The sequence below is a fragment of the Podarcis filfolensis genome (genome assembly GCF_964270895.1).
Source record: "Podarcis filfolensis genome assembly, chromosome: Z".
NCBI classification, from domain to species: Eukaryota; Metazoa; Chordata; class Lepidosauria; order Squamata; family Lacertidae; genus Podarcis; species Podarcis filfolensis.
In genome coordinates this window covers 187264-202214 of record NC_139617.1, presented here as the reverse complement: position 1 = coordinate 202214, position 14951 = coordinate 187264, and the positions used below count along the sequence as shown (strand labels likewise).

At 48.5% G+C, this 14951-nt stretch overlaps 2 protein-coding genes across 2 annotated transcripts; both read right to left on the bottom strand.

Moving 5' to 3' along the window:
- Positions 1-6: 6 nt before the first annotated feature.
- On the bottom strand, positions 7-3964 carry LOC310754700 (small ribosomal subunit protein eS4-like; the record flags this gene model as incomplete). The annotated part of the gene is given in 9 exon segments (XM_083596780.1): positions 7-173; positions 1100-1257; positions 1513-1563; positions 1566-1586; positions 1589-1682; positions 2055-2152; positions 2295-2475; positions 3205-3275; positions 3889-3964. Coding segments are annotated over 9 exon segments (852 nt in total). The 3' UTR covers positions 7-71.
- LOC310753993 (uncharacterized protein) lies at positions 3896-11199 on the bottom strand. The gene is made up of 4 exons (XM_083595330.1): positions 10993-11199; positions 10778-10906; positions 9684-9833; positions 3896-4509 (listed from the first exon to the last, which is right to left on the bottom strand). The coding sequence occupies exons 2-4, from the start codon at positions 10896-10898 to the stop codon at positions 4391-4393; spliced, it is 390 nt and encodes a 129-aa protein (XP_083451456.1). The 5' UTR covers positions 10899-10906; positions 10993-11199; the 3' UTR covers positions 3896-4390.
- Positions 11200-14951: the final 3752 nt, after the last annotated feature.

Genomic DNA, 14951 nt, shown 5'->3' with positions numbered 1-14951 from the left:
CAGAGCCACATTGCAAGATGCTTTTATTGGCGAAAAATAATTCTGCTTTCCTCATTTCTCCACACACGTCTTCATCCGCTGCTCTGTTTGGCCGCCAGCCGCTTGTCTCGCTTCTCGGCGATAGTGAGGCAGATGCCTTTCCCGCGAGGCAGCAAGATCCATGGCTTGTTGCCCTGGAAGGAGCGATAAGAGGCACTTATTATTATTACTGGATTGATTAGCCCAATCTTTTTCAACCTGCACTCTCATTGAAACAAACTGAGTGCAATTTAAACCAAATCCAAATTTCACGCCCCAAAGGGACTCCAGCTCAGTGCACTCTTAACGTGCTCAGGAGAACCCCAAACATGATGAAATCGTAGTTACAGGTAGGTAGCCGTGTTGGTCGGCCGTATTCAAAACAAAATTTAAAAAAGTAACTTAGTTGGTCTCTAAGGTGCTACTGGAAGGATTTTTTTTATTTTGATGAAGTTGGTTCTCCTTGGTGTCGCATCACATTCCCCCCGTTAATATCAGGTCATGCCTCACAAATATCCTTGCATTACAGTATACGGTGGTGCCTCGCAAGACGAAATTAATCCGTTCCGCGAGTCTCTTCGTCTTGCGGTTTTTTCGTCTTGCGAAGCACAGCTATTAGCGGCTTAGCGGCTATTAACGGCTTAGCGGCTATTAACGGCTTAGCGGCTATTAACGGCTTAGTGGCTTTAAGAAAAAGGAAACAAACTCGCAAGAACTCGCAAGGTCTTGCGAAGCAAGCCCATAGGGAAATTCGTCTTGCGGAACGACTCAAAAAATGGAAAACTCTTTCGTCTTGCGCGTTTTTCGTCTTGCGAGGCATTCGTCTTGCGAGGTACCACTGTACTTGCTTAAAAAAAAAAAAGAATTACATGCAAGAACAGAAATGGCACTGAACTGAATCAATTGGGTGGTGATTTATTTGGAATAGCTGTGGAAACAAATCCTTGAAAAATAAAACAACAGGAGAATAATAAAAGTAAGAATATTTTAAAATGGAAATATAATTTTTTAATAAAAAAATGCAGAGGAGAGCATGAATTAAAATAATTTCAAAAATGGAAATAATATGGCCAGTGCCCACCTTGCCAATGACGAAGATGTTGAAGAGTCTGGTGGCGAAGCTGTTGCCATTGGTGTCCTTGACGTGGGCAACGTCAAAGGAACCGGGGTGCCTCTCGCGGTTGGTGATTACCCCGATGCGCCCCAAGTTGGCACCCCCCGTCACCATGCAGAGGTTGCCTGTCAGAGAGAAGAGGGAGGGAAAGGGTCAGAAGGTGCCTGGGCAACAATGGTCCTGCGAGGCGGAATTGGGACTGGCCGGGGGGACAGATTAGATAGATAGATAGACATACATATGTATGTATATGGAAATAATAAAATAAAACTGCTTCAAAAAATATGGCTGCTCTGGAAGGGAGCCTCCAGGGCCAGAGGCAGTCTCCCCCCATTGGGGAAGGATTCCAGCGCTCTCGACGCGCTCAGAGGAACCGCTACCTGTGTCAAACTTGATGAAGTCAGTGATCTTGCCATCTGCAGGTCGACCTAGACGGTGTCGTTGACCTTGACCAGGGGTCCGGGTAGCGGATGGTGCGGGCGTCGTGCGTCACCAGGCGGGGGGTGCCCTTGGTGCCCACCAGGATACGGCGCACCTTGCACAGCTTGTACTGCCGGGAGGAATGGGAGAAATCTGTCCTTTTGTCAATATTAAGAAAAGGCTCCCTCAACCTTGCCCCTCTAGATGTTTTTGAGACTACAATTCCCATCCCCTGACCACTGGTCCTGCTATCTAGTGATCATGGGAGTTGTAGGCCAAAAACATCTGGAGGGCAGAAGTTGAGGAAGCCTGATTAAGAGGATACCAAAAAGGTGAGTCTTTCTGTAAAAACGGGATTTGAATCTGGTCTAACTCATGAGGGATTTAAATCACAAAAGCACTCCGAGCACTGATCATTCCTTCCTCTGGTTGTCCATCTTAAGCCAGCAAGGCTGAGTCTTTCGGTAAGAAAAGGATTCAAATCGAGTCCCCCAATTCTCACCTTGGCCTCCTCGGGGCTGATGCGGTGCATGGCAAAGCGCCCCTTGGTGTCATAAACCAGGCGGAAGTGCTCGCCCGTCTTCTCGATGCTGATCACGTCTGCGGGGAGAGAGGGCTGTCGTTACAGTGGGATGCCAGTGTGATGCAACCGTCACGTAAACCCAGTTTTCTGCCCTGCAGAATGTCCCACCTCTGGAAATCAAGCATTTCAAACCCCGCTACTAGAAACCTAGGGCCTCACCCATGAAGCCCGCCGGGTAGGTGATGTCGGTGCGAACCTTGCCATCAATCTTGACAAAGCGCTGCATGCAGATCCTCTTGACCTCGTCGCCCGTCAGGGCATATTTGAGCCGGTTGCGGAGGAAAATCACGAGCGGGAGGCACTCGCGCAACTTGTGGGGTCCTGTCGACGGGCGCGGCGCCTAGAACCCCAAAAAGAAAAGGGAAGGTTACAGGGCGGCAAACCTAGAGCGCCTGAAACTGCAACTCCCAGAATCTGGTTGGCCTTGTTGCTATTATTATTATTATTATGATGCAACCGTGAGAAAATATCTGAAGGCAGCCATCTCTAGGGAAGCTTTTTCATGTGTATTATTTTTTTAAAAATCTATTTATAAAATATAGACAGACTTCCACTGGTCATGGAAGCTCAATAATCTATGTATTTATTTATTTAGTGTTTTATTCATGCATTTTCCCAGATGTTATTTTATATCCCTTCATTGTTTTGTCAGAATGTTCGACCGACTCACTAACTTATCCTTCCCCAAGATCCTTTATTTTTCTACATATTGTTATTTTGATCTATAATGTTGTGTTAGTTTCTCTATAACTTGTTATTATGCATTGTGCTCTAATTTTGCATTTTTCTGCTATAAACTATCCTGGGATGAACGGCGGGATTTAATAAGAAACCACAAAGAATTTATAGATTTAATATAAATTTATAGACTTAATAAGAAACCACAAGAAATTTATAGATTTAATAAACAACCACAAGGAATTGAATATGTAAATAAGGGGAAAAAACTAAGGGTAAGGCGTTTAATTAAGAAGGTAAAACGAAGAAGCCCAGGTGCAAACTAACGCCTGAAGTGCAAGGCTCCCCTTTTAAAAAGGCTTGTAAAAGGTAATTACAAAAAGATACTTGCAAAGACTCCCGTCAGCTTGTCCAGCATCCAGTGTTTGGGCGCTGCCACCCGTTTCAGGTGCTTCTTGGGTCCTCAAGCCTGAGGGGGCGAAAGCAGGCAAAGGGCGTGGGTTCGAATCTGCCCGGATGTTTAAGCAGATCATTCTCGCAAGGCGGCGGGCTGCACTAGATGACCCTCGGGCCCCTTCCAGCCGCCCCTGTTCTATGAACCCACCCCAGCTCTTCAGTAATCGCCATTTTAATTTATTCCCATTTAGTCGAGCATCCTTGGGCTCCCCTTCTCCCTTAGGGCAACCCACCCAGCCCCGCTCCTGAGCCCCAGTCCAGTGGCAGGCAGTTCCCCAGGCCCCTTCCCAAGCGATCGCTTTCCCCAGATGTTGTTGGACTACAACTCCCATCATCCCTGAGCTCTGGCCTTGCTAGCTAGGGGTGATGGGAGTTGTAATCCAACAACATCTGGGGACTCACAGCTGGAGAAAGACTGGTTTTGAGGGCATGTCTGGCCGGCGGCCTGGATCCCTGCGGCCCGCACTGCGCATGCTCGCACCCCCCCCAAGACCGAGAGAGCCCAGACGCGGCGGCTCCGTTTCCCCGCCCCACGAAAGAGTGGCGTCTCCCGCGCCCCCAGCCCCACCGCCTCGGACGGCGACAGATCGCTCCACCGACCCATACCCTAAGCACTCACCATATCCGGGTCGGAAAGGGCGGGGTGACGAAGCATAGCGCAGCCCGCAGCGACGCCTGGTGGATGGGAGCGGCATCGTACCGCGCGGGGGCTTCGCAGCCAATGAAATGGGGAAATGGGATCCCGAGAAGCATCTATTAGGATAACCTGAAATGGAAAAATGGGACCCCCCAGGGGCATCTAGTCTGACCCCTGAAATGCAGGAATCTCCACCCAAAAGATAGAGCCGGGACCCCAAGAGGCATCCAGTCCAGTCCCCCACGAACCGGGGACCAAGACGGATCTCTTCCTCGGCCCCGGGAGCAGGCTGTTCCCCCCCCTCCCCGCCTCCGTCCCAAACTCTCTGAGCCCTGTTCGTGCACAGACACCCCGACACCATTTTGGGGGGATGAAATCCCGTTTTATTTCACGGAAGACGAGAGCGGCTACGGAAATAACACCACGCTTTTCTCCTTTGTTTTGTGTCGTCCGCCTTCGGCGCGTCCAGAGAAATCGTGCCCAGTCAGAAAGGGATCCGAGGGTCATCCAGTCCAACCCGCCAGCAAGGCAGGTATCCTTCTGGGGAGAAAGGGGCTAGTCTGTTGGCGCGCCGACGGGCAGCTCCACGATCCGGACCTGGTCCTGCGAATGCAAAGCGGATAGTTCATGGCCAGGCATGGAATTCACAAAGGTAGGCTGCGTCTGGCCCTGGGGACTCCAGCGCTTATCACAGGGCGGCAGGTAGAGTGCTCCTGACCCTGGAGGTTCAACTGTAATATAGTAGGAGCCTCTTAGCACAGGATACCAGATAGACTGCCCTGGCCCTGGAGGCCCCACCTCTTATCGCAGAGAAGCAGGTAGACTGCCTCTGCCATGTGGAAGGGGGACGGGGCTGGGGGTGGGAGGGGGAGGGGGATTAGCTCAGCTCGACCCGGGTGTGTGCCAGCGACGTAGATGAAGTACCCTGTGAGAGAGGAGCACAAAAGAGGGAGCTGAGGCACGGCAAGATTTATTCGTCACTGTGACCCATCGTAAAAGTTTGCAAAGCTCTGTTATACAATCACAAAATCTATAAATATATGTACTGTATAGCTCAGTTGCCCCTTCATGGATCACTGCCTTGCCGTGGCGAAGGGGCTTGAAGAACTCAGAGAAGCTATGAACTATGCCGAGCAGGGCACCCAAGATGAACAGGTCATAGTGGAGAGTTTTGACCAAACGTGATCCACCTGGAGCAGGAACCGGCAAGCCACTCCAGTATCCCTGCCAAGAAAACTCCATGGACAAAGACAACAGGCATATAAAAGTTAGGACGCTGGAAGATGAGCCCCTCAGGTTGGAAGGCGTCCAACATGCTACTGGGGAAGAGCGGAGGACAAGTACAAGTAGATCCAGAGCTGATGAAGCAGCTGGGCTAAAGCCGAAAGGACGCTCAGTTGCGGATATGCCTGGAAGCGAAAGGAAAGTCCAATGCTGTAAAGAAAAATATTGCATAGGAACCTGGAATGTAAGAACCATGAACCTGGGTAAGTTGGATGTGGTCAAAAGTGAGATGGCAAGAATAAATATTGACATCCTGGGCATCAGTGAACTAAAATGGACGGGAATGGGCGAATTCAGTTCGGATGACCATCATATCTACTACTGTGGGCAAGAAACCCGCAAAAGAAATGGAGTGGCCATCATAGTCAACAAAAGAGTGGCAAAAGCTGTACTGGGATGCAATCTCAAAAATGATAGAATGATCTCGATACGAATCCAAGCCAGACCTTTTAACATAACAGTAATCCAAGTTTATGCACCAACTACTGGTGCTGAAGAAACTGAAATTGACCAATTCTATGAAGACTTACAACACCTTATTGAAGTGACACCAAAGAAGGATGTTCTTCTCATTATAGGGGATTGGAATGCTAAAGTAGGGAATCAAGAGATAAAAGGAACAACTGGCAAGTTTGGCCTTGGAGAGCAAAACGAAGCAGGGCAAAGGCTAATAGAGTTCTGTCAAGAGAACAAGCTGGTCATCACAAACACGCTTTTCCAACAACACAAGAGATGACTCTACACGTGGACATCACCAGATGGGCAGCATCGAAATCAGATTGATTATATTCTCTGCAGCCAAAGATGGAGAAGCTCTATACAGTCAGCAAAAACAAGACCTGGAGCTGACTGGCTCAGATCATCAGCTTCTTATAGCAAAATTCAAGCTTAAACTGAAGAAAGTAGGAAAAACCACTGGGCCAGTAAGATACAATCTAAATCAAATCCCTTATGAATACACAGTGGAAGTGAGGAACAGGTTTAAGGATTTAGATTTGCTGGACAGAGTGCCTGAAGAACTATGGTTGGAGGCTCGCAACATTATACGGGAGGCAGCAACGAAAACCATCCCAATGAAAAGGAAATGCAAGAAAGCAAAGTGGCTGTCCAATGAGGCCTTACAAATAGTGGGGGAAAGAAGGCAAGCAAAATGCGAGGGAGACAGAGAAAGATACAGGAAAGTGAATGCAGATTTCCATAAAATAGCAAGGAGAGACAAGAAGGCCTTCTTAAACGAGCAATGCAAAGAAATAGAGGAAAACAACAGAATGGGAAGAACCAGAGATCTGTTCAAGAAAATTGGAGATATGAAAGGAACATTTCGTTCAAAGATTACTATAATAAAGAACAAAAGTGGTAAGGACCTAACAGAAGCAGAAGACATCAAGAAGAGGTGGCAAGAATAAACAGAGGAATTATACCAGAAAGATATGGATGTCTCGTACACCCCAGGTAGTGTGGTTACTGACCTTGAGCCAGACATCCTGGAGAGTGAAGTCAAATGGGACTTAGAAAGCACTGCAAATAACAAGGCCAGTGGAAGTGATGGTATTCCAGCTGAACTATTAAAAATTTTAAAAGATGATGCTGTTAAGGTGCTACACTCAATATGCCAGCAAGTTTGGAAAACTCAGCAGTGGCCAGAGGATTGGAGAAGATCAGTCTACATCCCAATCCCAAAGAAGGGCAGTGCTAAAGAATGCTCCAACTACCGCACAATTGCACTCATTTCACATGCTAGCAAGGTTATGCTTAAAATTCTACAAGGAAGGCTCAAGCAGTATGTGGACTGAGAACTCCCAGAAGTGCAAGCTGGATTTAGAAGAGGCAGAGGAACCAGAGACCAAATTGCAAACATGCGCTGGATTATGGAGAAAGCTAGAGAGTTCCAGAAAGACATCTACTTCTGCTTCATTGACTATGCAAAAGCCTTTGACTGTGTCGACCACAGCAAACTATGGCAAGTTCTTAAAGAAATGGGAGTGCCTGATCACCTCATCTGTCTCCTGAGAAATCTCTATGTGGGACAAGAAGCTACAGTTAGAACTGGATCTGGAACAACTGATTGGTTCAAAACTGGGAAAGGAGTACGACAAGGCTGTATTTTGTCTCCCTGTTTTTTTAACTTATATGCAGAATTCATCATGCGAAAGGCTGGGCTGGATGAATTAAGATTGCTGGAAGAAATATCAACAACCTCAGATATGCAGATGACACAACCTTGATGGCAGAAAGTGAGGAGGAATTAAAGAACCTTTTATTGAGGGTGAAAGAGGAGAGCGCAAAATATGGTCTGAAGCTCAACATCAAAAAAACGAAGATCATGGCCACTGGTCCCATCACCTCCTGGCAAATAGAAGGGGAAGAAATGGAGGCAGTGAGAGATTTTACTTTCTTGGGCTCCATGATCACTGCAGATGGTGACAGCAGCCACAAAATTAAGAGACGTCTGCTTCTTGGGAGGAAAGCAATGACAAACCTAGACAGCATCTTAAAAAGTAGAGACATCACCTTGCCAACAAAGTTCCTTATAGTAAAAGCTATGGTTTTCCCAGTAGTGATGTATGGAAGTGAGAGCTGGACCATAAAGAAGGCTGATTGCCGAAGAATTGATGCTTTTGAATTATGGTGCTGGAGGAGACTCTGGAGAGTCCCATGGACTGCAAGAAGATCAAACGTATCCATTCTTAAGGAAATCAGCCCTGAGTGCTCACTGGAAGGACAGATCCTGAAGCTGAGGCTCCAATACTTTTGCCACTCATGAGAAGAGAAGACTCCCTGGAAAAGACCCTGATGTTGGGAAAGATGGAGGGCACAAGGAGAAGGGGACGACAGAGGACGAGATGGTTGGATAGTGTTCTCGAAGCTACAAACATGAGTCTGACCAAACTGCGGGAGGCAGTGGAAGACAGAAGTGCCTGGCGTGCTCTGGTCCAGGGGGTCACGAAGAGTCGGACACGACTAAACGACTAAACAACAAATAGCTCAGTTGATAGAGTACAAGACTGTAATAATAATAATAATAATAATAATAATAATAATAATAATAATAATAATAATTTATACCCCATCCATCTGGCTGGGTTTCTCCTCTTAATCTCAGGGTTGTGGGTTCGAGCCCCAATTTGGGCAAAAGTTTCCTGCCTAGGTGACCTGAGGTGTCCCTTCCAACTCTGCAGTTCTAGAATTCTATGATTCTGTGTCATCTATAAAGACACACACATTTTATATAGAGTGCCCTTTATCCCAAGATGGTTGATTTCCGTCTGTCTATGGATGTATATATCCGTATATATTATATATTATATATTATGGATGTATATATCCGTATATATTATTGTCAGAGCTACCCTAGGTCCCAGCTCACAAAGGACCAACGCTGCTTCGTTGTTAAGTATAAAAGTCTTTACTGAAGTTCAGTCTCACTTCCAGAGCCGCAGCGCGCAGCTCTACGTCTCAACTGTCAGACCGCTGATGCTCCGTCTGAGTCTCCTCCCCCTTGACACCAATTTAAGATTCTAGCCTTGCTCCACCTTCTCCGCTGCTCCTTCCTCCTCTGGGTCCGCCTGCCCGCCGGGGTTCCGCCCTTTCTAGCCTCTTCTCCCGCTGATTCCCCTGAGCCTTCTCCCTCCCTCCGGCGGGCTTTAGGAGCTGGTTCCCCATCCGGGTCTCCTGCTGTTCCGCGCGCCTGCACATTTGAACTTGGCGCGCGCGCCCAGCCAGCAGCTTTCCTCCTGACCGTTTCACTGCTGCTGTCACTGCTTCCCCCTTCGGGGGGGCTAGCTGCAACTGACCTCCCTTCCGTTCCCCCACTCTCCGATGGAGGCGTGGTCAGCCCTGACTCACTCTCCCCGCTGGAGGAGACGCTGGCCCTGACACATGTGACTCTTCCCCCCCACTACGCTCTGGTGGGGAAACTGGTCCCGATCCTCCACTGCTGCTTTGGGGTTCCCCTCTGGCTCCTTGTTTCTGGTGAGTCCCCCCTGGGACCCCCCTTGCCCTGACCATCGGCGCCCCCTTCTGGGAATCTTCTGATTCGCTGGAGAAGCTCATGGAATCTCTCGGGCCACTGTCATACTCCCCTACGCTGCCCTCGGATTCTTCCCCTTCGCTCTCCAATTCCTCTCTCCCCAGCGCTCCTGCTCCTGATTCCCTGACAATTATATATTATATACACACACATACACCATATATATATATATATGTATACACACACACACACACACACACACACACACACACACACACGCATATATAAATACAGCGCTTTTTTCTGGGGGACGCAGGGGTGTGCATACCCCTAAAATTTTTGTGAATCTTTGTATATCTCTGCCTATAAATAATCTCTACGTTTCAATGATCTCTCCCTGTGTCAATATCATGCCTGCACACACACACACACGTGTAAACGTTCTCTGTGAGCTCCTGGAGGCGCTGCACTCTGCTCGTGCCCCGAGGTGCCCTCTCCTGTGTGGGAAGCAGCCGGCACCCACCTTTGGGCCTGTTGGTGGTGTGGTCGCAGGTGGGGCGGGCTGTGGACGGTGACGCCTGGGAGCTGCAGTTCCTCGCCCAGGTGAGGTTCTGGTTGGCATCCACTGCCCACCCACACCAGCCCTCCTCGAAGGGGCTCATGTGGAAGGTCTCTGGGGGAGAAAGGCAGGTGAGGGGGGGTCCCAGGGTGCCTTTTCCACCCTCCCCCACTTCCGGTGGTGCCCACGTCCCCCTGGCCCCCAATGCCCTCCAATTGCTCACCGCAACCCTGTTCGTTGCCACAGTCCTCGGTGCCATTACAATGGCGGACAGGGGCCACACAGGTGCTTGGCAGGCACGGGTGCTTGCCTGGGGCACAGCTCCGGGGACTTGGAAACGTTGGGATGGTGAATGGGGAGTCTCCAAGCCCAGAGGCAGTCTATCTGGTTGGTGGAAAAGAAAGCCTTACTTTGGGGGCCACAGTTCCTGAACTGCACATCGTCCAGCGCCACACTCGCCACTGAGGAGAAGGTCACTTGTGGAGGGGGAGGCAGTGCTCTTGACATGCTCCAGAGAAGGAGCCGGCCAGGGAGAGCGAGGAGCCCAAGACCCACCTGGAAAGGGCCGCGGACTCTTCCAGTGTAGGCCAGCAGGGGGTGCCAAGCACCAGAGGACAAGGCGGGGCTTCGCCACAGGGGACAATGTGGCTCAGCTCCAATGAGAAGCTCCCGTTGAGTCTTGCAGGGGAAGGGCGGAGGGGTGAGGAATCCAGGGGTCATCTAGTCTGACCCCGGTGAGGATCGCGAATTGCCATCTGGTCTCAGCCGCTCTCGTTTTTATCAGTCCCCAATGGGGGACAGGAAGGTGGGCATCAGTAAATGATAAGAATGGTCAGGATGGTATTTCTTTTCCCTAACAGGTGGGTCAGTAGTCTGGAAATCAATAAATAATAATTATCTGATATGATACGTCCTGCAGTTTAGAAATGTATTATGTGATATTGATATGGAATTATGAGAACTGGGCCAGGCGGCATTTCCCCCACCACACCGGGGAAAAGGCCGAGCAGGTGGCTCTGCGCCTGTTGGATTTCCGACCGCCAGTGCCCCAAGCTGACCTGTCTCGGCCATGCTGTACCAGGCGCGGAGCTCACATGCTGAGGCCGCGTCGCTCAGGGTCGGGGAGTGGAGTCGGGCGGGGGCGGCAGGCGGCTTGGCTCTCTGCTCGGAGGTGCTCATGTACCAGCCTGAGGGGAGGTTGGGGGCACCAGGTCAAAGGGGTGCTCTAACTGCTAAGCAATGCTTCCCCTCCCTTCAAATGAAGTACATTTACCGTGGTCGGTGCCCAGCGTGTGGTTGAAGGGGGGGTTGGCGCCGCACGCCCAGTCTCCGCCCTGCCCTGGGCGCCACCGGTACCCAGACGTGTGCTGATGTCCTCCCAGCCGCAGGTGGTGCCTTCAAAGTTGCAGGCCAAGGCAGAGCCTGGCGGTGCCAACCCATTCCGGTAGCCTGGAAGGAGAAGGAATCAGGCCCCCTGAGCAAGCTACAGTTCCCAGCATTCTGGGCACCAAGTGCCCTTAGGAGACCTCTGTTCCCCCCATGAGCTACAGTTCCCAGAGTTCTTTAGGAAGAGAAATGGGCTTGGGAACCTAACGAGGGAGACCAGCGCCACCCAACGGCCAGGCTAGGCCTCGCTGCCCTCAACCAACATGGCGGCGATGGTGAGTCTTCTGCCCTTTCTTCCCCCCTCTGGCCCCTTTCCCTCTTCCCCCAGGACCCCCCTCCGTCAACGCACGCGCACAGCAGCCCCAGCAACAATAAAAATCTCGGCAGCAATAGGTTGGCCTTTTGGCCAATCACAGGTCAGGCTGTGGGTGGAGCCAGCCATTTGGCGCTTTTTCTCTACACCTGTTTTCTCCTCAGTGTTTCTCACACGCGAAGGAAGCTGGTAAGTTTGGTCGTGTTTTTAATACTGTATTCTGTTGGCTGGGGAATAGTAGCAAATTATTATTATCATTACTTTTTAAATTATTATTTTTTAATTATTATAATAAAAGGCTTAGTGAAGTTTGTAATATATTATGTTTTGTCGTGTTTTTAATATTCTGTTGGGAGCAGCCCACAGTGGCTGGGGAAGGATAATAAATTATGATTATCATTAATTTTTAAATTGTTATCATTATTATAATTGTTATTCTTATAAAAGGGTTAGGGAAGTTTGTAGTATATTATGCTGTATCATTTTTTAAAATATTCTGTTGGTGGCTGGGAAATAGTAATAAATTATTATTATCATTAAATGTTAAATTATTATTATTATTATAAATCACACCCACCTAAGTGGGACATGGCCTCTTCCTCCCTAAGCCTTAGCAGTATAGTATTTTTATTTATTTGAATTGGGGCGGGGAAGCTCCCCTTGGCTACAGCAACTCCAGAGTAACTGGCTGTGAGTTCAGATCTCCATTGCTTTCCCCCTCAGGCCACCTTTGTGAGCCTAACCAAGGGTGACCAAGCAGTGTATTGAAAACTGTATCTGAAACAATATATTGAAAAAACTGTATCTGAACAATGTATTGTTAAGATGAACCACTTCTTTAAGCAGTGGTTTTGTAACCAGGCACCGTATTTTTCGCTCCATAAGATGCACCTGACCATAAGACGCACCTAGTTTTTAGAGGGAGAATACAAGAAAAAAAAATTCTTTAAAGGGAGCGCTGAGCAGAGCCTGTATGCATCCCAGTCTCTGCTCAGCGCTCCCTTTAAAGAGCCACGCGGAGCGTGTGTGCGGCACTTGCAGGCTTTTCCCCGAGGAGGGAAAACGCCCTTCTCCCTCCTCGGGGAAAAGCCCCCAAGAGCCGCACTCCCTTTAAAGAGTCGCACGGAGCGTGGCTCTTGGGGCTTTTCTGGTAGGTGGGGGAAGGGACTGATGGGCTGCCCTCTGTCCCTTCCCCCACCTCCCGGAAAAGCCAGCAAGAGCCACACGCTTTAAAGAGCCACGCGGAGAAAAAATGTGGGGAAAACCACATTTCTTCCAGTTAGTCGTATGATGGCTCATAGGGAAGGGAGGCTCCTTTCCCACTTTATTATTTCTTCCACTGCTATCTGAGCTTGACATATTATATGTCTGCTTTTACGTGGACCCCCTCTTTCCCTTCTTGTGAAAATAATCGACCCTACTGATATTTCTTAGGTCTGTATGGGCTCTGTTGAATTCCTGCTCTGAAAAGGAGGAGGAGGAAGCTTCGTCTGACGAAGGGAGAAGAGGAGGTAGAGGAAAAGTCAGCTGCAGGCATGAAGGTAAAAGGGGAAAAATATAAATAGAAATTGACATATAACACTTAAGAATATTTTTTAACAACCCCATTCCTGATATATCACACCGACCCCCCTAACCAGCACAGTACAGTACAGTAAAAATACAGTAAAGTATTTTTATTTATTTGATTGGGGTAGGGCAGCACCTTCTGGCTTCACCCATATTAATGAGGTTTGTCTCCTTTTTCCTTGTTAGGCTATCTAAAGGTGACAAAGCAATGTGCTGAAAACTTAATTTCTTCAGCTGAACCGTTGCTTTAACCAGGTAATTAATCAAGACACCGATTCTTTCACCTATCGATTTATCCACATAATCCAAGCAGAGATTAATTAGCATCCAAAAGTGGTACACTTGCACGTTACATCTTAAGATAAATGTTTTGGAAAAGGCATAAATTTAAAAAGATAATTAATTTGCAAACAAATAATTGAATGCCCGGTGAATTAGATAGGCAGTGAGCTGGCTGATTTGTCTAATGGAGCATCCAAAAATCCAGTTTGGGTCTATAAGACCCAGTTTGCCCCCTCCCCCCAGCCTTAATGGCAACCCTCCATTACTTTCTGTTTGATTTTTTTAACAGATACTCTGAATTGAACACCACAAGAATAAATGGTGATCAGCCCCTGCTGTAGTGGACAGCACTAAAATTCTGCCAGCGGGTGCAGAATGCTGCAGCGAGGCTCCTCACGGGGTCTCTGCCATAGGAGCATATTCACCCAGTGCTTTTCCAGCTGCACTGGCCCCCGGTGGAGTACAGGGTCAGATTTAAGGTGCTGGTTTTGACCTTTAAAACCCTTCACAGCCTAGGAGCCTCGTACCTACGCGACCGCCTCTCCCGGTATGTCCCATGGAGGACCTTAAGGTCCATAAATAGCAACACCCTAGTGGTCCCGGGCCCTAAGGAAGTTAGACTGGCTTCAATCAGAGCCAGGGCCTTTTCAACTCTGGCTCCGGCTTGGTGGAACGCTCTGCCTCATGAGACCTGCAGGATCTGCAGGATCTGATTTCTTTCCACAGGGCCTGTAGGACAGAGTTGTTCCGCCTGGCCTTTAGCTTAGAGCCAATTTGATTCCCTCCCCCTCTTTTTTCTTTTCCTTTCTCCTCCTGTGATGAGGCTACATTTTAATATTTTAATGCTTCAATATTTTAATGTTGTATTTTAATTTTGTTTTTAAGTTGTATTCATTCAACTTATTTTATTATTGCTTGTTAGCCGCCCTGAGCCCGGCCTTGGCTGGGGAGGGCGGGGTATAAATAAAAATTATTATTATTATTATTATTAAAAGCCATTTGAGTAATTCAGATTAATAAAGTAGGAATAATTTATATGTACTAACCAGCAACTTCTCACCAGTTTTGGACACTTGCAGCAGCTTGCAATGTTAAGAGAGGTGCTCTAAAGAAAAGCACTTTCTACATTTATGAGCCTTCAGAGTAGGCTCATGTTTTTTCCTTTGCCTGGAGGTATAAATGTTGTTAGCATATGTGCAATCACCCTGAGAACTTCAGGCAGCACTTCCTCTGCTCTCAGTCAGCAAAAGGGGATGGCAAGGGGTGCTTCATGGCATAACTTAACTTGCAGCTGCAGAAGTGTGGATCCCTCAGCCATACCTAAATAGCCTTCAAAGTGCCATTTAAGAGTGCAGCATCTAGCTGTGCTGTAGACACAAAGGTTGTGGGGTTGATCCCCGTAAGGGACACCTGCAAATTCCTGCCTTGTAGTGTAGCCTTTTCAGGCGTTGCCTTCGGGTGGGAAGAGCATTGCGCCCGGGACAGGGAAGTGGGAGTCAAGCAGACACTCAAGGGTTGATCCAGAGAAAGAGCTTTATTACTACCTTTATTACTCCTTGGTAGAAGGAGCAAGCGTAATAACTCACAAGCTTAGCACAAGTTCACAGCCATTTGCACAGAGCATATATTCCCCTCCAGTTCCCTCCCCCTTCTCCCCCTCCTCAGGAGTCTTGCCTCATGAG